This window comes from Oryzias latipes, chromosome 4, assembly GCF_053564925.1.
Source record: "Oryzias latipes strain Hd-rR chromosome 4, Olatipes_Hd-rR_3.1".
Taxonomy (NCBI): domain Eukaryota; kingdom Metazoa; phylum Chordata; class Actinopteri; order Beloniformes; family Adrianichthyidae; genus Oryzias; species Oryzias latipes.
In genome coordinates this window covers 4,929,876-4,952,165 of record NC_136240.1, presented here as the reverse complement: position 1 = coordinate 4,952,165, position 22,290 = coordinate 4,929,876, and the positions used below count along the sequence as shown (strand labels likewise).

Genomic DNA, 22,290 nt, shown 5'->3' with positions numbered 1-22,290 from the left:
GAAAGCCCAGCAGTACCTGTGACAGGTGTAAAACATCAGAAGGTACGCTGGGTCATTTATTCTCGTTTTGTCCATCGTTTCACAGTTTCTGGAGTAAGATTTTTAAATGCTTTTCAGATACATATGATAAAGATATTCAGCCCAATAGCCACCTGGCCATCTTTGGATGTTCTTTACAAACTTCCCATTTGCCACAACATATACAGACAGCGCTACAGTTGGGAATGGTGGTGGCCAAAAAGCTTATTCTTCTAAACTGGAAATCAAAAACTCCTCCCTCCTTTGATCACTGGCTGGCTGAGATCATATATGCCATCGGGCTAGACAAACTGAGGCCCTGCAAATTTGGTTCACAATATAGATTCAACACTGTTTGGAAACCCTTTCTGGCTCCCTACAACATAACTTAAACTACAACACCCTAAAACAGGACTTCGATTGAAGAGGTGCTGGGCAAGGTTATAATAGTTTCGGATTTTTTATTAGTTTTAGTTTTTATTTCGTTTTGAATTTTTGTTTTTAAATTTATTTAGTTTTAATTAGTTTTTAGAGACAGCTTTACTAGTTTTTATTAGTTTTTATTTTTTGAAATTGCTTCGTTTTAGTTTAGTTTTTATTAGTTTTAGTGTTAGTTTTAGTTTTTTCTTTTTTTTTGTAAATTAGGATATTTGTCAGGTGCATGATTCAAAATCACCATAATAAGTATTGTATGATAAAAAATCAATCAAAGATACATTTTGAAACACTTATTATTCAGAGGACACAAGTACAACCATCCTTAAATTAAAATACAACAGCCGATAACAGCATTACGTTACCTGCTCTCGCCTCTTTTTTGGGGGAGGGCGGGCGAGAGGCTAGCTTGTAGGTACTGTTGATTTGCGTTTTTGTGTGCCCTTTTTAAATGTACTTTTCGTATGTTTTTTTCCCTTTGAGGAGCGTTCCACAAATTTTGTCTCCTGCTTCGATTACAAGGCACTTACTTTAGTTTTCTACGCTGTTATGTCCAAAAAAGTCCCAAATAGGACTTTCCCGCTTTCTCCCAACTTTTAATGCAGCCATCACGCTCATGTAAATGTCTATGACCACGCTAGCCGGCAGTGTCTGACAGACATCATGTGACGTCACAGACAACGTGATGCCGTAGGGGTCAAATACACAGTAAAACTAGCAGCGTGAAGTAAATAGATTTTATTTCAACCCAAAAGACTTATGTATTAACAAAGACGAAAACAAAGTATTTTTTGGGGTTAATATTATTTAGTTTCAGTTCGTTTTATACACACAACAAACAGCTTTAGTTAGTTTTCGTTTTTTTTAAAACTCTCGTTTTTATTTTTATTTCAGTTAACGAAAATGTTTTTTCAGTTCTAGTTTTAGTTTTTTCGTTCGTTTTCGTTAACTATAATAACCTTGGTGCTGGGTCTGGGTCGCAAATGTACTTTTGCATCTCCTTCTCTTGTACAAATCGTGTCTGACTGCAACAATTACTTGTGTATCTGTTTTATGGATCAGTATGGTAAATCTGGCAAGCCTTTTATTTATTTATTTATTTTAATTTTATTTTTTGCATCTTGCCTTTGGCAGGCGTCGTGCTTTTTGGGGGTTGTCCTGTTGTTCCTTTCCCCCTTTGTCTTTCTTTGTTGTTGTTTCATATCATATGTTCACTTAAACTTGAAAATAAAATATATATAAAAAAAAAATTTAAAGCCCAGCAGAGGCTTTACTTCATCAGGCTGCTGAAGAAGGCCGGACTCAAGTGCCAGACTATAGGGGCATTTTATAGGCATCCTCACCAGTGGACTCACAGCTTGGTTGGGAAACAACACCATAAAAGAGAAGAGACATGGTAGGTGTGATTCAAATCAAAAGTTTTTTGAATTGGCAACTACAAATACTGAATCAAATTGAATCGTTTTTAAAATGAATCGTTACACCCCTTAACTTTATACATAGATCACTGTAAAAGACAACCTCCTATGTTTTAATATTGTAAATGTAATAATAATATTAATAATAATAATGGATTGGATTTATCTGCGCTTTTCCAGACGCTCAAAATGCTAACAATGTGTCCATTATTCATTCACTCATGTTTAGTTGGTGCAGGTAGAGGCGTGGCTGCCAGTTCGCGCCTACGGCCCCTCTGACCATCACCGGGACATTCATACACCAGTGGAGCCACACTGGAGGCAAGGAGGGTGAAGTGTCTTGCCCAAGGACACAGCAACAGTTGACTGGGGGAAGCGGGATTCGAACCACCGACCCCTTCGGTCATTGGACGACCTGCTCAACCTCCTGAGCCACTGTGCTTTTATTTCTTTGGTAAATCAAATACTCAACTTATTTTTTAACTTAAATCTTCATGTACTCTCCTTCACAAACTTAAGTCACCAAAAAACGGTCATACATTGCATATTACGCCTATTTTGAGACCGTGTCACCCAGTTATCAAAGGATCAGCGGATCGAATCCCGCTCCCCCAGTGGTCTCTCGTTGTGTCCTTGGGTAAGACACTTCCCCCTCCTGTTGCACCTTCTTGTTTGACGTTTCTACCTATGATTCATTCATCGCTGACACTTCCAGTCCCTGTGGTTTTCATCCTGTGATGCAGACCCAGCAGTGTTTTCTGATAGCTGTGGACCAAATACAAGAACATTTCTGAAAGAACTGTCAGCTTGTCGTCCTTTATTACTGTCATCAAACTCTGTCAAATTCTCCAGGAAAGAAACCCTTATGCTACTGCTCTGACAGCAGCACCAGGTACTTTTTGATAACTTCTTCAATACTTATTACAGTATTTCCCCCATGTTGGCCGGGGTTAGGGACCAGAAACACCCATGAATAAACAGAATCCGCGAATACGCAGAACTACCCCCCAACCCACCCACCCTCGCGGCTGAAGAACGTTCTTCACCGATCCAAACTCATCAAAACCCCTTTTAAAACATTTTTGATGCTTTGTAAAACACTTATTGAAGAACATTGGAATATTGCACAGCATTAAGCGTTTTTTTTTATTATTGAGAGCAATAAACTGTACCATAGTGTACTTTATAAGGCACATTAGGAGTGTCACTCTGCGCCTTAAAACCAGGAGCCGGTGCTTCCTCCTTCATCAGTGCGAGAGGGCATCTTTTTCCAGAAGAGGCCGGTTTTATCCTTATTAGAAACCTGTTCTGGATTTTACGTATTCTCTGCGATTATCTTCCTCAGCATTTCAAGATATTTTCCATCCGTTTCTGAGTCCACTGGTCTCATTTCTCCATGCAGGGGCACAAACTGGTGGAACAGGCTGTTGCTCAGTGTGAAGTATTCTTCGGCAGCCCGCAAGGAACCCCTACGGGCTGGCGTGCTCTTCATCTCTGGCCCCCTCCTCCCCTGCAGCACCTCCTTCGGACACAAAAGTCTCATACAAGCGTCGTGAGCTGAGTTTTTGTGATGAACCGAAGGAGTCACCACAATTATTACTGAAAAAGAATTTGCAAAGAAGTGAAACCACGAATACTGAAACACGAAAAACCGGGGGAACACTGTACTAGTGTGCAAAAAAGGAACGACCCTGGGAGTATTTCAGGCAGGCAACATGAGCAGTGCGTTTACCTGGTTACTCCTCCCTGTGGGCGGTTCAGTCTAATCAACTCACCTGTTCAGCATCCTACTTAAGTCCAGGTGCGGTCCAATCCCTCTTCTTCTATTTCCGCGAGCTCTGCGTTCATCACCCTCCTCCCCGGCTTCCACCTGTGAGCTCCGTTAGGGGTAGTTTAATACCAAAAGTTTTCTATGGAGATCTTTGTATTATGTATCTGAATGGAGCCTCATGCCAAACTGAAAGAAATATGGATATACATCTTCTTTACTGCATGAGTTTTCTGACTGAAATGCACGTTTGTGGGCACAGGACACATTAATGTTCAACCGGTTGAACTTTTTCACGCTGAATCGTGGCAATAATCTCCCTCAGCGTTCAGCACTGGCTGAATGCGCGTTCATAAAACTGCGTGAAGTGCATTCTTGAACCACCACACATGGGTGGTGCAAACCCAGCATCATCAACTACAGAAACAGCTGCAGGAGCGCCGATTCGCTGGTTTTAGGCTGTACCATGCAAAGTGATATAAGAGATAATAAACAACCATAGCGGCACAGATTTTTTTCTCCAATGGCTGAGCCAGCACCCCCTTTGAATTGGCGCTCCGGGAAACCGCCCGTACTACCCGATCTTAAATCTGTTACCGTAAGCAATGATTAGGTGTAAACAGAGATGTTAGTGTTAAAGAGATATCTGTAAGTGTTTTAAAATAAACTACTAAAAGGAATAGAGGGATTCAGTTGTAACAGTTTAGTTGTGACATACTTTACACAGACCTTTAATCAAAGTTTGTTCCAGTGGTACAATCCAATAGTGCATCAATGGATTGTAATTAGCAGGAAAAAACATGGATTCATTGTAGCAATAACATTTTTGTATTTAGTGAGACTGTAACCCGTTTTTCGTGATTTGGAAGTGAATATTTGTTTTCTTGCCTCTTTTGAAAATATTATTGCATTAAAACAGTTTTTTTTCAATTGTCACTAATTAATAATTTTAAATGCCATTGCTGCTTTGATACACAAATACACCGAAGGTCAGATTGTGTTTATTTAAGGGGTTTTGCACTAATCTTGTTCTCCGTTCTTTCACTGTTACATCTCAGCTCTGCCAATTTAATAGTATTCTCATTAAAACAAAGACATATTTGAAAACTTTTTTTTTCATGCTCTGTCCACATTCGTGCCACAATCCGCCTTTGATGTCAGCTTGCTTACTCCAGTTAGCAGCAGCCAGCTGGGATTCTTTCATGCTCCTCCTCTCATGGTGTCTGCTGCTTGTGTTGATTTCTAACTCAGCCACAGTCAAACAAAGAGCTGTGCAGAGGGACCTTTTAGTCTGAGGTCAAATGAATTGGACAAAAAGTAGGCATTAAGCAAATGTGCCTGACAGATATGTAAATGTGGAAGAGAAGAAAGCCCAGACTGCAAATGAGGTGTGCGAGGTTCAAGAACATGGTTTTGTGTGGGAAATAAGAACTTTCTTACATGTGGACATTACACTTCCGCCAAAAACGTTCCGATACCTATAACTTATTTTTTATTGAACAGATAATTTATATAAGCTTTGCATTGGTGTCTTTGTCTCATTCAACGTATGTCTTCATGTGAAGAATGAGGTAAGATACATTTTAGTCCATATGTGGGTGTTTGTTACTATATGCATTTGGCTGCTCCTGACAAGTGATGGACATATCAAAATAAGTATAGTATACCTCCAGCCTTTTATTTTTTTACTTTCCTCCCACGCACAGTTAAGGCATGGCTGCAAATCCTGGCTGCTATGGAGCCAAACAGCAAAAAACTGTCACTGGCATCCTGCATTTTTTAGTGAACTATGCTTTCCTTCAGAAAACTGCAACCAGGACACCTTATTTGAATTATTTATTTAATTTAAGGGCTAAAAAGGAAAATACTTTTTTTTTTAAAGCTACGTAACAGATTGCCCTCAGTCATTTGTTACATTACACACAATCCCAGACGTTACTGATACTATAATAATAATAATAATGGATTGGATTTATCTGCGCTTTTCAAGACACTCAAAGCGCTTACAATGTGTCCATTATTCATTCACTCCTCATTCATACTTGGTGACGGTAAGCTACGGATACTACTAAGAAACAAATACTACACGGCAAGTTAAATTATAGTTTTGTATAAATGTTGCAGCAGCTGACGGCCCGTTTTGTTAACTATGCAACAAAGGATGGGAATGAGGAGAGAATAAGCCACGTTAAAACCACGGAAGAAGTACAAATAAACCACACAAAGAACACGTAAACCAACTTAGAACATGAACCTTGTGTGATTATTATGCTGTTATTTGCAATTCATTGATTTGTGTGTCAATAATAATTGACATACCAATATAATTTTTAATTTGATATATTGTTAACGTGATATGTGCACTGTATATGTGATATAAAAGTTATTCATCGGTGGTACAAGTGTGACAAGTCCGTTAGACATACGTGGAATGATCATGGAAAGCCGCAAATTAGCGCATGCATCTTGCAAAAATCGCACAGAATTGTGTAAGATTACGCATAAACTGCGTAATTCTCATCCAACCAAAGATTTTGAACAGCTCAAAACGAATCCACATAAAGACCAGTCGGCCAAAACCCTCGAAGGACATCTGTGCACATCGACGAATGACAAATGCAAGAAACATTTATGAGCTACGTATATCACGCATGTATCACGAAAGAAAAATGTGCAAAATGTATGTGGTGGCTGTGTGTCGCAGCATTTTATAAACAGAGATGTGTAATTGATCAAAAATAGTTTCTAAAGTTGTGAATGACTTTAATTTCCTGAAAAGAAATTTCATGAAAAGTTTGAGAATGAACATTTGCAGAAAACAGAAGAAACTTCACAGCATTTCTCATTTTTGTAAGAAACCGTTGGATGAAGTCCAGGTTCAACCACCATTCACTTACTGCAACAGCAATTTCAGATCCACAAGCTTTAATCCCACAATATTTATGCAGCATTGAGTTAATATAGAAAAAATAATATTGGCAAAACCAACGTGGATATTACGAAACAAAATAGATATTTTTAAATAAATAGGAGTTCTAGTATTTAGTTGAGTTGTGCCTTCATTTGCACATTTCGTTAAGGCAAAAACAGCAATAGTTTGCCCACAGAAACAGCTTTACTTCGTCTTTACTTTGTCATCTCCAAAAAAATTGGAGGAAAGGATGCAGGATAACACTTACTTGTACAAAACAGAATCACTTGTTTTCTCTACAGTTCAGTATTTTCTGGTTTTAGTGCAAAGTTAGCTGAGTATTACAACATCTTATCCATTGAAAGAGCATTTTAAATATTTTAGGTTTCCCACAGTTTGCGGTATTAAAGTGTGTCTTTCTGTGAATGACTGAGTGTTGCAGCTTCAGGCCTCCACAGTGATGTTGCTAACACCATGAACCTGTGTGAGCTGCCTGCAGTCCATAGAAGCCACCAATTTCCTTGTTCCAGCAAGGGTAGGGGTGAAGTGCTCCGTGAGAGTAATGGAGGCTTGGCTGGCAATATCTCTGTGGAAGGACAGAGGAAATCAGTTACAATTGGGAAGAAAAACGTTAGTTAAACTAAATATAGTAGTTAGAGCAGACAGTTGGAGTTTTTTCAGACTCACCCATGAAGAATTTTTCGTGCAGGTAGAAGACCAATGCCTTCCACATTGAATACCACAGCTTTCAGCACCTGTGGTAGCGGGTTTGTAAATGAAATCTCCACTGCCATCTTCTTTCCAACCACAGCTTTCCCGATCGGCTGTGGCAGCAGAACAGACGGAAGACCAAGGTCAGGCCAGAAACAGATCAAAGCACAGTAATGTTGCAGATGTGTGACATTTCGTACCTTTATGATGAGGTCTGGGGTTCTGAGGCGGAAACTAAACTGAGTGGCCAACACCTGCTGGGTTTCTTTGACCCTGCCTGACAGTGTCAACATCAGGGCTGCCTGATCTACCAGCTGGTCTTTGTATGCATTGTAAATCATGGACCATTCCAAGGTCGTCTCTGCAGGTCACAGCATTTGGAAAAAAAGAAGTGAATTGATAGCAAAGCTAAGGTGAGCTGGGCTGTTGTAAGTTGTCACTCTTACCTTCGTTGGGTGGCAGTTCCACTTCTACCTTGTCCTTTTGGACAGTAGCTTTGTTGACTCCAGTGTAGTACATGACTGCCAGCTGGCTATGTAAGGTCACAGTACGCGTCTCAGAGCTGCTGTTGTTTAACTTGATGAGAAGTTCTGCATCGCTCCCCATTTTGGGACCTTCTCCCTCCATGGCCACTTTTATAGAGACGTCCTCTGCAGTGGGAGATGCATACGTATCTGCCTTGGAGCCATAGCGACAGGCTGTTTCCACGGCGATGCGCTCCTCCTCAGAGCCTGACCATGAACAGAGATGCTAGTTCAAGGAGTGAAAAAGTTGGATTCCTCTGAGAGACTCCGTTCTTTTCAAATACCTTCAGGATGTTTGTACATGTGTGTGATATCACTGCGCTCATCCGAGCCTACAGCCTTGGTGCTGATGCTGCGGCCAACCACATTCTTCTCACTGAAGATTTTACTGTAGGTCCCATCTGAATTCCTTTGCCAGTAGATCTTATCACTGTTCACCTGCAGGGTTATCACAGGAAGCAAGAATAAAACTACATTTTCTTGTTCTCCATCACTAAACTGAACCAAGTAAAAGAAGGAGTAGAAACCTCTGCAAACACAAAGGGGCAGTCATATTTGAGGTAGACTTGACCGTTACGGATAGCAGTGAGAGAAGCAGGACCACAGCGATAAATGCCATTGCTGGTCTCCTGAGGGGTGGAATCAACAGCCTGCCAGCCGCCATTTCCTGGAGGCAGGTCGGGACGAGCCATCCAGCAGTCGTTCCACACATGGAAGTTCCTTTAGGTGAACATTAAAAATGATTAATGGAAAATCGTGAGTCCTCCTGAGGAGAAAAGCCATGTCCCAAAAAGACAACACATACCAGATAGAATCAGCATTCATATTTTCCAAGGGTTCCAGTTTCTCATCCAGGTACACATCTGTTGTCAAGGAAACGTCGGTGTCATGAGCAGAGCTGAAATTGGTCACAGTTCGAGTGGGAATGCCCAAACACCGCATAACTGAGGGAAAACAAAAGTCTGTGATGAACATGGCTGTAGGGCACAAGAGAAGAACCAAAATGCAACAAATAATCTGTCAACCTGTTGTTGTGACGCCTGCAAACACCCAACACTGGCCGTAATTGACAGGTGAGCCTTTGTTTGCATAGTATTGCTTCAGTATTTCTACACTTCCACTCCAAACAGTTGGAGAAGTTCCTCCTGAATAGTTGCCTGACCAGTTTCCCGCCAAGACCCCCAAGTCATCAGGTGAATTTACCTGGAAAATAAAGACAGAATGCCTCTTTTTTTACTTTAAATAACTGATTTCTGACAAAGTTCTCATCCCTGTAGGGAAAAAAAAGATTTTGAGGCACAGACTTTCAGTCCCACTTCATCCTGTTTCTCTGTCCAGACACACCTATGAGCAGATAAAAGGATATCACCAATAAAGGTTTGTGGGTTTTTTGCACTACGCTGTGGTTGGTTGGTGGGAGATCAACTATTTAGGAAGAGACTGCTTTAAATGTAACATTAATCAATGTGTAAAACTTTTGCTTTCATTCTTTTTTTCTGTTCAATATGAAAGAGGGAATGATAAACTGGAACATTATGTGTGTTCATGGGCTTAATCTATCAAAAGGGTCAGGATTATGACTGGGAAATGATCAACACACTTCAATGTTACAGAACATTCACAAACTGCAAATATAATTAAAAGCACAGAAAAAGAAGAAGCAAAAGAAAAAGAAGCAAACGCGCAAAATGTTCTGAACAAACATTTGGAGGCTGTCAGACTGTGCTGCAGAGAGAAATACTGATTTGTGCTGGAAGAAGCCCTGATCAGGATCGGGACGTCCTCTGACAAGAGGCTCGGGAGAGCAGAGTTCCTTCAAACTAAAGAACATCTAGATGTCTCAAAACAGGGCCAAAATGTGGAGATGAAGTCAAAAATCCAGCTGGATCCTCACCATGGCAGAGACGATTCGAACCACATTCACCGGGTCTCCCCAACCAGAGTTCAAGGTTTTGCTCTTCTCCAGGATGTAGAGGCAAGTGGTCAGAATGCCACTGTCAAACTGAAGGGAAGAAGAAGGCAGTGGGTGACAGGGGGTGGCGCCTTCTGCTGCTGCTCACCAAACACAGGCCCTCCTACCTGTCCATAGTTCCATGTCCTCGCTCCAATTTGCTCTTCAGTGCCATAATATATGCGTCCGACATCATTGAGGACGTACTCCTGCCTCTCCTTTTCAGCATCCAGGAAGACGGAGTCGTCTGACAGAGACCAAACAGGAAGAGCTTTAAACTTCTCTGAAGCTTTGTTTTGGATGTTGGGTAAAAGAAAAACTAATGTTTAGAGTTTGTTTGACAATACTTTTGCACTTGGCTGAAATAGATGAACGCCAAGGTCAAATGTTCAATCGTATTTTTGTATCTTTGATGAGATGAAAAGCTTAAGAATTAAAGACTCACGTTATTCTACCAGACAGGACAGTGGCACAATGGGATCTTTACCATGGTCACTGTCATTTCATCTTTTTTACCAGTGTTCATTTTCTACAAAGAATAACTCTAAATATTCTTAATGATTGGAAGACATGTAAACTTCCACATGGAGGAGGATGTTGTCTCACTTTACCTTCACTCCAGGGGTTGAAGAGCATGTAGATGTCATTAGCGGGGTCATGCGTGGAAACAGCCTGACCATTTGCAGAAGTCGTTTCCACGGTGAGCTGGTATCTGCCAATGATGGCAGTGGCTGGTGAATTCACGGACAGCTTCATTCTTTTGTCATCCTTTTCCACCACGACGGCTTCCCAGCGGTTGTCCTCCATGTCCTCCACCAGGGGGACAATTACATGGGTTCCCTTTGCCACCAACGGCACTGGCCCTGAGAGAGCAGAAGAGCCACATGTCAGACATGTCAGAAAACAAACAATTCCCCACGCAAGAGCGATGAGCGACTGCTCCCTGTGACATGCTCAAACAGAGACAAACCAGTTACACCCTACACACCTAGATTCTCAGCATGTTTAAATAAACAGAAACAATTCAAAAAGAGTGGATGAACAGGTACAAACTAGAACAAGACACACTTGCAAACCCATTCATTGTGCAGTTTAAGCACTTTAATGAAGACTTCATTCCATCGTTCAGTCAAACTTACTTCCCTTTCTTTCTAAAAGCATTTTCTTACCAATGCTAATTTAAAGTTCCAGTGCTGAAAAATATACAGAATGACCTGCGGTTTTCCACAGAGGAGCTGCCTTTTTTTCTCTCTTTTTTTTGTGGAACATTAAAAAACCTTTTCTGCTATGCTTCACTGTCACCTTTAAGTGTTTTCACCAATCTGCTTCTCTCAAAGAAAGACAAGTCATTGCTCGGAGTTGGCATATGGAGTGGAAACCTGCAAGAAAAGTAATAAATGAAACATGCACTCCGACAACAAGCTCAGCAGCTACTGGATTAGATTGAACAAGAAACAGAGCACGGGCAGTAAGGGTGGCTGCAGCAAAGCTGCAGACGTGCACCTCTACCCTGAGGAATGAAAACCAGCTTGGTGATGGCAAATTCATTAAAATAGACAGCAAGCTCTACGATAACGGGAGCCTAAGTAAATGACCGTGACTCCTGAATGCATGAATATTCCTGTGTTCTTCTAAAAAGGAGCCAAAATGAGGGAACCAGCCTTTGTGGGCTAATTGTTGTGTTGGATTTGTTGTGTAACATCTCTGATTTACACAACATTTTGACGTTGAAAAAAGGATGAAAAAGTGGTGAATGATCAAGGGATTGATCAAGCCTCCAGATGGGATAAAAACCTCTGAGCAAATAAGCAACTATTCCTGGACACTCAGAGAGCTTTCATCCAGAAAACCCAAATGCCAACTTTGCATACGACAGTCTCTCCTATCATCAGATCACACCTTCTGATCTATGGTCAATGTATGTTCCTGAGGTTTTGGAAGAGCAGCTGGAAGGCTGGATTAAACATTTTGCTCAGAGCCTTTTCTCTTTGACACTGAAAGTGTGCATTTGAGTCTGCCTCCCACTTTCAACGTGTCAGATCTTAAATTACGATGACGGTCTAACAGAGCTCTTAGCCAGGCATCAGAGCTTTAAAAGCTGAGGGAAAAAAACAACCCCGCAGAGTTAAAACATTCAGCCGTCTCTGTCTTTCACCTGGATTTCAGAAAGAAACACCCAAATTGTTGTTGTTCCAAGATGGCCTGTGATTAGCTTTCATGCAGGGTGGATGTGTGTCAAAGTGGAGCTTCTGAACCCAGTCGAGGAACAGGAGTAATGACTGAAAAAGATAGTTTTATGATGGGATGGTGAGTGTGTGACATTTAAAGGTGTAAAAAATGGAAATTGCTGGATTCTACTGATGATTGATGTTGGCATCTTTTAGCTGAACCTGCAAGAACATTTACTTAAGAGGGACAAATAAAAAATAAATTAAAAACTCATCCTAAAAATTAAATTTGAAAAAAATGTCATCACTTTGTCCCCATTTTAAAGTCAAGAGAACACGTTTCCTCATTATAAAACACTGAACACAGGGTGCTATTTGTCTTCTATGGATAGATTCACAGCCTTTCAGGACACAAAAGACAGAGAGACTATAATTATTTTCCTGAAGCGTCACTGGTTATCACACACAGCTGTAATTGAAGGAGCTATTTTGGTGTGTGTTCTCACTGCTTGCAGCCCTCAATGCAGTGAGTCCATAGACAGGCAGAGACGGGTAAACAGGTAGAAGGATCAGACGGCTGCTGGCACATCCGCTGACGTTCAGCTTGCATTGGACCCAAAAACTCCTTGAAAGAGCGTTGAAGTAGGGAAGTTACAGGAGCAATCGCCACATTTTTAAAAGAGCTTTCCTGCACTTGCTGAATTAAGCCAGTCAGAGTTTACTGAGAGAGACCGACGGTACTAGTTTACTAAAACCATTTCATTTGTTTGTTCACATTTCTTGAAGAATCAATGTAAATTCAGATTGACCTGAAAAATAAAGAGGATTTTAGTCAAATATGTCTCTTCAGCGGTCATGTGTTTGCTTAAATATCATTTATAAAAAGAGCCTGTGTGCCGGAATGCTTAATTAGACACACACTGAATGAATGTGGGGGAAGCATCAACAAAGGAAGTTGCTCTAATTCATTCATTATCAGTTATTGCTCTGTTTTCGGTGAAATTCTGAGGAAAAAGGGGATTTTTCTGTTGTTATAAGTAGATGAGTGTCTGCAGTCAAAATGAGGCGCTGACCTTCAGAGAAAGCAGCGAGAAGTCCTGCACTGTGGAGGGTGTGTATGTGTGTGTGTGTGTGCGTGTCTGTGACCGACTTTTGCATGTCAGAAATGCTGTTAGTTGCTTTTCCCTGGAGGCAGCCCCTGTTGAGGTCGGACGTCTTGCATTTGTGGACTGGGAGGTGAATCTACATGCTAGTTTTTCCTTCCCTCACCTGTTTTTAGGTGTAGGTGAAGCGTGTCGGTGCGAGGATCAAAAGGTCTCGACAATGTTATCCACATTTGGAAGGTCTGGCCTCTGCGGATAATGAAGTTGTCGCTTTGGTAGAGGTCCGTGTGATGTTCTGTGCGGTTCTGTCCCGATCTGCTTTTCATCAGGTCTATTGATTGCACCTTTAGAAGGAGCTCTGTGACAGAAAGCAAAGATGGAGGGTTAAAAAAATGTGACAGGCTTTTTCCCCGTCTATGAGTTCTAATCACCTTCAAGTTCACCACCACCGGTTTCGGGCTTTTCGTCGTCCTTGTCCCCCCCGTCGGGGTCTGTGGTCACAGTCTCTGTGACGTCGTCATCCTTTACTTGTGGACAGCAGCATGGGCACACCCTGCGCCACCAGGCCTGACACCCTTTTCCTGCTCCCGCATTTTCTTCTTTCGGTTCTTCTTCCTTGTCTTCCACTTCATCCTCTCCAAATCCAAGAGTGACAGACGGAAACCTGCCCGTTGCAAACCTGTTTCTGGTTGATCTTGTCACTGCAGGCATTCTGAGGGGAAAAAAGGTTTCTCATTAGTTAAGGAAGCAGTCTTCAACATAAAAGCCCCCACATGCCTCTGAGCATTTTGTCCTTTGGGGTGTTGTGAACACAGCCGATGCCAAAAATGGCGTTTGATCAAACTGTCAACCAATGACATCACAGGGGTTGGGAAAGTAGTTTTCCTCCTGTGAGTTCAGCCCCATCTTTAGACCTTCTGAACAGAACCGACTCTGGATATGAACAGATGGCCTCATTGCAGATGACTCCCACACAAAACATTTCAAGTCCAATCGACAAATTCCAGCCAGAGTCCTTCCCGGGACTGTAAAGGTTTCTTCAGTCTTTTCAAATGTGGTAAATATATCTGTGCTAAATTATAGTTTGGATTTTTTTTTCTTGATGAGTGTGGATTTAAATTCCCCCATGACAATTATTTTTCTTTTATAAAAACCATCCCAGTTTTTCAATTATGATTAGGAAGCTTATAACCAAAATCCCACAACCTAAATGTCTTGAAGCCATATTTCGTGTTTTCCTGAAGCCTCTGGTTCCAAAATCTCCTTTACATGGGCGTGGCCATTGGTGCTGAGCTGAGTAGCTCCGCCCTCGATCCCCCCCTTTCTGCAAGCTCCATCTGGCATGAGTGAAGAGCTTGACAGAGGGGGGGTGCACAAACGAACCGACTGACAGTCTCGATTCTCCAAAGTTTCTCTTTAGCGATAAAGAAACGATGAAAAGTGACATGTTTCTGGTTCCAAATCGACCCTTTTTGAACAATGTGTGAACCAGAACCTGCTGTTTAATAAAATGGCACTGGAGGGGGCAAATAATGGAGCTTGTGTTGTGCGTATGTGCTGTTGTGACATCACAAAAGCTCATTAATTTAAATCGAGCGTGTTTGTGACACTTTGATTGACAGCGATTTAAAAGGAGAAATACTCAGAAATGCAAAAATGAAATGACTTTTTATCACATTTGTTCTCTTTCATTGGAAAAATGGCACAAGTACATGTCAAAACCTCAAAAAACGGGATTTTCATTAGAGAGCTACTTTAAAAAATGCATTTTTTAAGTCACATGTTTGGTCATTGCACTACAAGGTATCTCAAGAGTCAATCCCCCAAACTCTAAATGTGATTCATTTGTTGAGCAAATGAAATTGTTGTTCTATTTTATTCATCTTCCCTTTCCTTTTCTATTCTTCTGCACCGTTTTGTCCATTCTTTTCTCCTGAATACTTCAGGTCATTTCATTTATTCAAACCTTAAAGCCTTCAGCTCATTATGAAGATGGTTGCTGTGGTTATTGCTCTGTCCTCAGCAATTCAAACTCAGTGGCAACTCAACCTGCTGAAAGGAAATAGTGAAAGTAGATGGAAAGCTTCAACCATACCCTCTTTTCTCCTCCCTCACCGTTTAGAGGTTAAATTGTGGTGAAAGCATGGAATTATGGGATGATTGCACAATTGTTATCTTCAGTTTATCAACTACAGCTGTTTGATAACAGGAAACCCTCCCCTAACTGATTCAGAGAAGGTTTAGGAATAAGATTCCTTTGTAAATTACTCAGAAGACATTAAGAGCAGCTCAGGCTGCTTATGAAGACATTAATGATCATTTGTAAATGTCTTACAGGTTTAAATAAGCTGCTTATAAAGGCATTACAAGATTCCTTAATAAACTACATATAAGACAAGCACTAGTGTTGTGGTATTAAGCTGTTTATTAAGACATTATTTAGCATTTGTTGATGCCTTACAAATGACTCTATTAGCATTTCATAATCCTTTTTAAAACATTTCTTAGCATTTGCTGTATTCTGCAATTACCTTGTAAGTTCATAATACACATAATACCAGTATCCTTGTTAACAGTTTATTAAGTGTTTTGCAGCCCCAATCTAAAGCGTGGGTATAGTTTCATATATTCTTTACAAAAGGTCCTCATCTGGGCAAATGCTCACAATTCCAAAACTCTCCTCCTGCAGTCTTATACAGGAACAACTTTGAGCAACACTGGAGACAAATATTTTTCAACAGGATATACAATCAATAAACATTTTGCATCCTATTTTCACAATTATCACAACTAATGAAAGAAGTGATTTACAAAGTGTTTGAAGCTAAACGCTTTTCTCTAAAGCTTCCAAACTGTGGAAATATTGGACTGTTTTCGTTACACTTATTACACTTATACCATCCAGAAGTCTTCTTTGTGTCTCTTTCAGGCGTTTAAAAATGACCCCCCCCCCACCACCACCACCATCACCACCTTGGCTGCATTTATTATGCACATATCTATGAATTTGCAAATTGGCTCCTGTCTCCATCTCCACTGTTCCCTGGCTGCCAGCTGCTCACCTTCGACTCCCAGACCTTTCCCGGCCACGGCGGGCCTCACGGCGGAACAGCTCCACTCAGACTGCAGCAAGCTAAAGTTGACTAATTGCAAACCGTTGCCAAATCTAATCAGTCAGGCCAGTCCATGTTTGTCACTCTCACATGGACATAGATGCTCAAATATACCTGCCACTTGTTTCCACAGTGGGACTTTCGCTTCATTCCTGGCATCAAGGCTTTTTCTGTAAAGTTAATTGTGATTTGGCAGAGAAACCTTCATTTAAGATCTCAGTGAAACGTATTGGCTCAATTTTTACCATCACTCAAACTTTCTGATTGACTTATATGTCAATTTTCATGCATCAGGACTGAAAGGTATTCCTCACACCAGATTCCTAGCAATAAATAAAATATTCATCTCTTTATTATTTATTGAAGCAAAGTTCAATAAAAGCTTGTAAGTAAGCAGTTTTCCTGTAATATCAAATGCAGTTTGATCAAGTTTTCATGGTGTAAAAGTGAAATGTTATCGTCAGAGTGACGCAAGGAGAAGGTCAGTAGCAAAGCCTACCTGGTAGAAAAGTTTATCTTTCATCTGTGAAATATGAAAACTGTTCAGAAGAAAAGTATTTTTCACTTTGATGAATAAAACAGTTCTGGCCGTGTTTGTTCAAACAAACAGATTTTGAATCTTCAGGCAGAAACCTCCAAGCTGACTGAGAATAGGAACGGCAGCTTCAGAATTCGCCATTTGGACAAGTTGTTTTCTTTACCCTTGTGCTATCCTAGGCCCTTTAACGTTGGGAGTTGGGTCATCTAGACCCACTACACAGTGCTCTGAACCTTTTTTCTTCAATGATTTGTGATCTTCACTGGTGTCCATGGATTACATGAAATCTTTCCACCTTTATCCACCTTTGTCATGGTGGGGAGAACACGTCTATGTAAGGGTGGGGTCATAGGATAGCACAAGGGTTACAAGCACCGAAAATGAGATGAACCTCCATGGACCACAGTATGCACACAGCACAGAGACGCAGCAGCACATCTGGAGCTGATTTACAGATGCTGAACTGTGCTGCAACGCTAAGTCTTTGTGGTGTTCATACCATAAAATTAAAAAGAGAAAAGTCAGCAGTGGCTGAACGCTCCTGAGTGGCTGGACAAAAGTTGAGAAAGAACAGTAAGAACTGATATTTTAGATTAATAGTGGATGATAAGGTCATGCTGTAATTCATGTTTAGGTCCTTTATTTTTCTGTGTTTGTCACAACTTAAAGCCTCAGTTCCTGAGGTTTTTGTCATCCTGTTTCCGGTCTCCTCCTCTCACCTTGTCATTTCGTTTTTCTATTTCCTGATACTCTGGAGTGTGAGTGGTTGTCCGACATGCTCCTCTGCAGAATCGAGCTGAAACATACTTAACATTCCTCCTCAGCGGCGTGTTCAGCAGCGGATGAGGCAGGACTCACAATGACCTCACTGCATATTTGCATGTCAGTAAGTGAGAGCATCAAACCTGCGGGCAGATGCTTCAGAGAAAACGCCTCCTCCCTGCTCAGGATTGTGCTGTCCTGCTGATAGAGGCACAGCTTAACTAAACAAAACACACAACTAGATTCCGTTCAGCCCAAGGAGCCGCCTCACTACAGACAAACAAACATTAGCGAGCAGGAAAGCTCAGCCTCCTCTCACTTGGCTACATCTCTTCTGTTTGGTCTCCCACAAAATACCCTCCATAAACTCCAACTGGTTCAGAATTCAGCTCCTCGTGTCATCACACGCACTCCCTCCATCAACCACATCACACCTGTCCTTCAACAGCTTCACTGGCTCCCCATCCCATCCCATCCCATACAAAATCTTGCTCTACGCCTTCAAAGCCTTTCACAGCCCTGCACCTCCATATCTCTCTGACCTCCTTCATATCGCCACACCGGCTCGCTCTCTCCGCTCCTCCTCCTCTATCCAGTTTTCTGTCCCTTGCGCCCGTCTTGTCACCATGGGGAGCCGGGCATCCAGTCTCTCTGCTCCCCGGCATTGGAACTCATTCCCCCCCTGACCTCCACAGCACTGACACACTCCCACATTTCAAATCAAAAGTAAAAACTCATCTCTTCCAAAAGGCCTCTTCACTGTAACAGTCACTATTTCCTGTTTTAATATACATTCTATTTTAATGTGTATGCATTGAAATTGTTGATGTTTAAACTATTTATTGTATTTTTATTCTGTATATATGTTCTACGGCGACCTTGAGTGATCAGAAAGGCGCCTTATAAACAAAATGTATGATGATGATGATGATGATGATGATTATTATTATTATTATTATTATTATTATTATTATTATTATTATTATTATTATTATTATTATTATTATTATTATCTTTACATCTTTCACTTCAAATTTTTCCGGAAATTCAGTTCAAAGATGTGCCAATTTCTATGAAACCTTTCTGTTTTGTTCATTCTGACTCTTGAAGCCTTTTCCCCCACATGCATAAGAAAATGAGGAGAAGTCTGAGAGTCGTGAGGCGAAGAGGGCTGACTGACAGGCGTCCAGTTTGAGATGAGATTCTTCTGACCAGCAGCTGCTAATCATGCAAACAACAGTGCCGTGCCGGCGGCCTCTTTACACACAAAAACAGACAGAGTTTGACAGGTAATCCGCCCCTGTCAAAGCTCTGGACAGGCTGTAAACAAACAGCCTCTCGGGGAACGTGCAGCGATGTGAAAAAACAGATTTTTTTGTTTCTGCAGTTCAAAGATGTGCCAGAGCTTTCCATGACAAAGTGTCAAGACGGCGACGCCTGTGGCGGTGAGGATTCCTAGAACGTCATCAGGAAGGGAAGCGACGCTGAACACAGACCTGCCGTTGGGACTCGATTTCTGATCCTACGTTCAAACCACAACAGGAAAGGTTCATTTAAAAGCTTCCAGACGGTAGAACGTCGGGCTTGTGTGACTGTTTAACAAATGCCATTTTTTTTTCCCAGTTTACCAGCAAGCACAAACTCCGCCTGGGTCTGATAGTGACTGCTTTTGCATGTGATTTGGAAAGAACTCTGATGACCTATGACCCATCAGACCTCTGCAGGAACCGGGTGAGCAGTCATCCGTTTGGACTTTGACATAGTTGTGCAGGAAAAAGAACAAAAGCGATGTCTTTTTAATCCGGACAAAAATTGCTCATCCATTTAAAAGAGCAAAACCTCTTTGTTGTGTCCTTCGAACAACAAAGGCTTCTTTCATTTACTGTAGTGGAATCATCAAGGAACCATCAGCCTTGAAACGTTCACTGTCTAGATCTGTCCATTTTGTGAGGCTTTCCTAGAGTAACACAGAAACACAAATTGTGCAGCTCTTTGGGAAAATGACATTTATAGTCTTTGTGTTTCCTGTGAGGACTCCAATCTGTTAGCTGCTGACTGCAGACCTTTGCAGTTCAAAGCGTCTGCAGGGTCGACTTTACAGGGACCAGGTCTCTGCAGCAAGTCGGTTATCATGCTGAACCGTTCTCAATGGATGAAGCCAAAACCTCTCAAGATCACTCTGCATTAGAAAGTGACTTAAGCCTCACAGTGACCCTGTGTGCCTTCATCAATACAAATTCTTACATTTGCTCTAAAGGGACACACAAATATGTAAAGCGATCAGATACATAAAGAGAAGATTGCATGATATTTTTTACTAAGGAAACTAACAAACCCTGTTTGGGTTGAAACAACCTGAATATCATAAAAGATATAACAAAAAAACTGTTCCTGCACATGAGCGTCCTTAGACGGGCATTAAAACACAACTTTTATTTGCTAATTTACCTTTAAATCAGTGCTTCTGTCAAGAAAACGAGCTCTGAAACAGTAGAAAAGGCTAAGCAGATAAAATGTATAAAGGAATGAGGGTCAGATTGGACGTCAACAAGATGCTGAGGATCTTCAGCTTGTCGATAGATGCTTGAGAATTTTGGTAAAATGTAGAAAGCCTGACCTTCAAAAACTGCAGTTTGCAATTGAGCCTTTTGGAAACATGAACAGTGATGCAGGACTCAAAGGGTTTTCAGTGCATAAAAAGAAAATCTGCTAGCTTTAACTGGACGTGTGCGCCTTCATCGGGAGGTCATGTGATCACATGGGTGAAAGAAATGACCCACTTTTGTCAAAATGACTGCAATAGCACTACTGTCTTGTGTAAGTGCAGTCTGGGGGGGGGGCGTGAACTTTTGTGACTCAAAGCCGTCACACAAGAGGAACCGGTTTCCATCAGACTAATCTGCATTCCACAAATTTCAAAGTATTTTATCTGGATTTTAAAAAAGCAGTTGTACCCACATCCAGATATATTTGTCTCTCTCTCTCTCCTCTTGAAACCTTTTTCTCCTGGGGGGGGGTGATGAGGATCTCTCACTGAATCTTGACCTCTTTGCCTGGAGGCTTCTAACATCAACCACAAAGAGAACCAAGCTAAGTATGTAAGAACTTGTTCTTAAACATCTCTGCCTGGATAAATAAAGGTACTAATACTACTATAGACGGAAGCAAAAAGTTGACTAATTTCTGTCATAATTCTACTCATGAAAAAAACACCACACCACGACTGATGTGCAGAGGAAAGAGACCCAGTGAGAGCAGCAGTAGAAATAATAAGTAATTTTGAAGTAAAAACTCAAAGAAAGACTAAAACAGAAAGCGTTACAAGTAATATTTGAAAGTGCAAACTTATAAAACAATGTGCAAAAATATGTCTTAAATAAAATAGTTAAAGGAGAAACGACGGACACTTTCTCTTTGGCAACCGCAAGACTTTCATTGATATAGTGGAACAAATATAAAGCAATAATAAATCAATCATACATTTGTATTTGAGTCAGAGAGGGCATCTATTTCACATCTACATCTGTAAAAGTACAGAAATATGACTTAAGCAACGACGTGTAGAACTCCTGCTTTGATAATATGATTCAACACAACATCAGATGAGCCCTAAAGCCATAAAGTAGAAATAGTAAATCAGAGTTTCTGTTTAAGAAACAAACAGAACAACAAAGTCTTTATGTAAAGGAGAGACAGTTTAGAAGATATTCCTACTTAAAATAAAAAGAGTTATTGTTGGAAGACAGAACTATGAGACAGGCAACAATTCCACATTCTGGAAGTGTCTGTGTGTACAAAGCCTTTAGGTTCCAAAGTGTTCAGAGCTTGAGGTGTGGAAACACAGAAAACAGTTTAAACTCACTCAGTTCAGAGGAAGCAGTTCTGTGGCGATGTGGAATTGGGGAGGAGATCTTCTGCTCTCTGGGCTCTTGTGTCTCATGCTTCACGTTTGGCATTCCTTTTAAATAGTTGTCAGGACACACCCACTAAATGCACAATCAACCCTCAATCACAGCAAAATAAAACTGAACCGGAGGAGGGAAAAGGGTTGGACTCTGCTCACGGCACAGAGTGCCTCCAACTCCTCCAAAAAACGTGATACCTCTCACTCCTCAGAGACGTGGGTCTCTAGCTCTGTCTGTGGAAACTTCACTTCCAATGTCTCTTTCTGGTCTGACAACATTTCTTCAAAAACTCTGTTTTTCACTCTTTTGCTGTCTGTGAAATCCAGTTTTCCTGGATCTTTTTGCTCTTTTCTGCTGTGTGTTTTCAGCTCACAGAAGCAATGAGACATTTGGTGAATCAAGGTTATACACAGCCCCGCATCATCACACTCCCTCTTCTCTGCTTCAGAGTCAGAAGTGTTTGCTGCTGTCAATCTGACTGGTTTTTAAGATAAGATAAGAGAAAACTTTATTCGTCCCACAATGGAAAAATTCTTTTATCTCCAGCAGCAAAAAAAGACATTCAGAAGTACAAACAGGAAATAACTAAGTAAAAATACACAGCAGAAGTAACCGTAGAAGAATAAAAGACAACAACAACAACAACAGTTTACAAAATAAGTAGAAAGAAAGAATGAATGAAAAAAAAAACACCTGAGGTTCAGTGGAGTGTCCCTGTAACACGGTGTTACAGTACAGTCTGAATGACCTGCAGTAGCTCCTTCTTGCACTGTGGGGGCAACAGTCTTGTGCTGAAGGAGCTGGTCAGCGCCTCTACAGTTTGGTGCAGGAGGTGGGAGGGGTTATCCATGATGGATGTTAGCTTAGCCAACATCCTCCTGTCCGCCACCTCCTCAATGGACTCCAGTGTGCAGCCCAGGATAGAGCCGGGCTCGTCTCTGCTCTGTACCTGGCCGTGTACCTCG

At 41.2% G+C, this 22,290-nt stretch overlaps 1 protein-coding gene across 1 annotated transcript; it reads right to left on the bottom strand.

The window, feature by feature from the left end:
• Positions 1 to 6,381: 6,381 nt before the first annotated feature.
• Positions 6,382 to 21,595, bottom strand: LOC101170168 (protein-glutamine gamma-glutamyltransferase K). The gene is made up of 14 exons (XM_004067605.4): positions 21,283 to 21,595; positions 13,439 to 13,719; positions 13,174 to 13,365; positions 10,348 to 10,599; positions 9,865 to 9,983; positions 9,680 to 9,787; positions 8,811 to 8,988; positions 8,591 to 8,729; positions 8,313 to 8,505; positions 8,070 to 8,223; positions 7,708 to 7,992; positions 7,462 to 7,622; positions 7,238 to 7,374; positions 6,382 to 7,136 (listed from the first exon to the last, which is right to left on the bottom strand). Exons 2-14 carry the CDS (start codon positions 13,716 to 13,718, stop codon positions 6,995 to 6,997), a joined length of 2,340 nt encoding a protein of 779 aa, XP_004067653.1. The 5' UTR covers position 13,719; positions 21,283 to 21,595; the 3' UTR covers positions 6,382 to 6,994.
• Between the last annotated feature and the right edge of the window lie 695 nt (positions 21,596 to 22,290).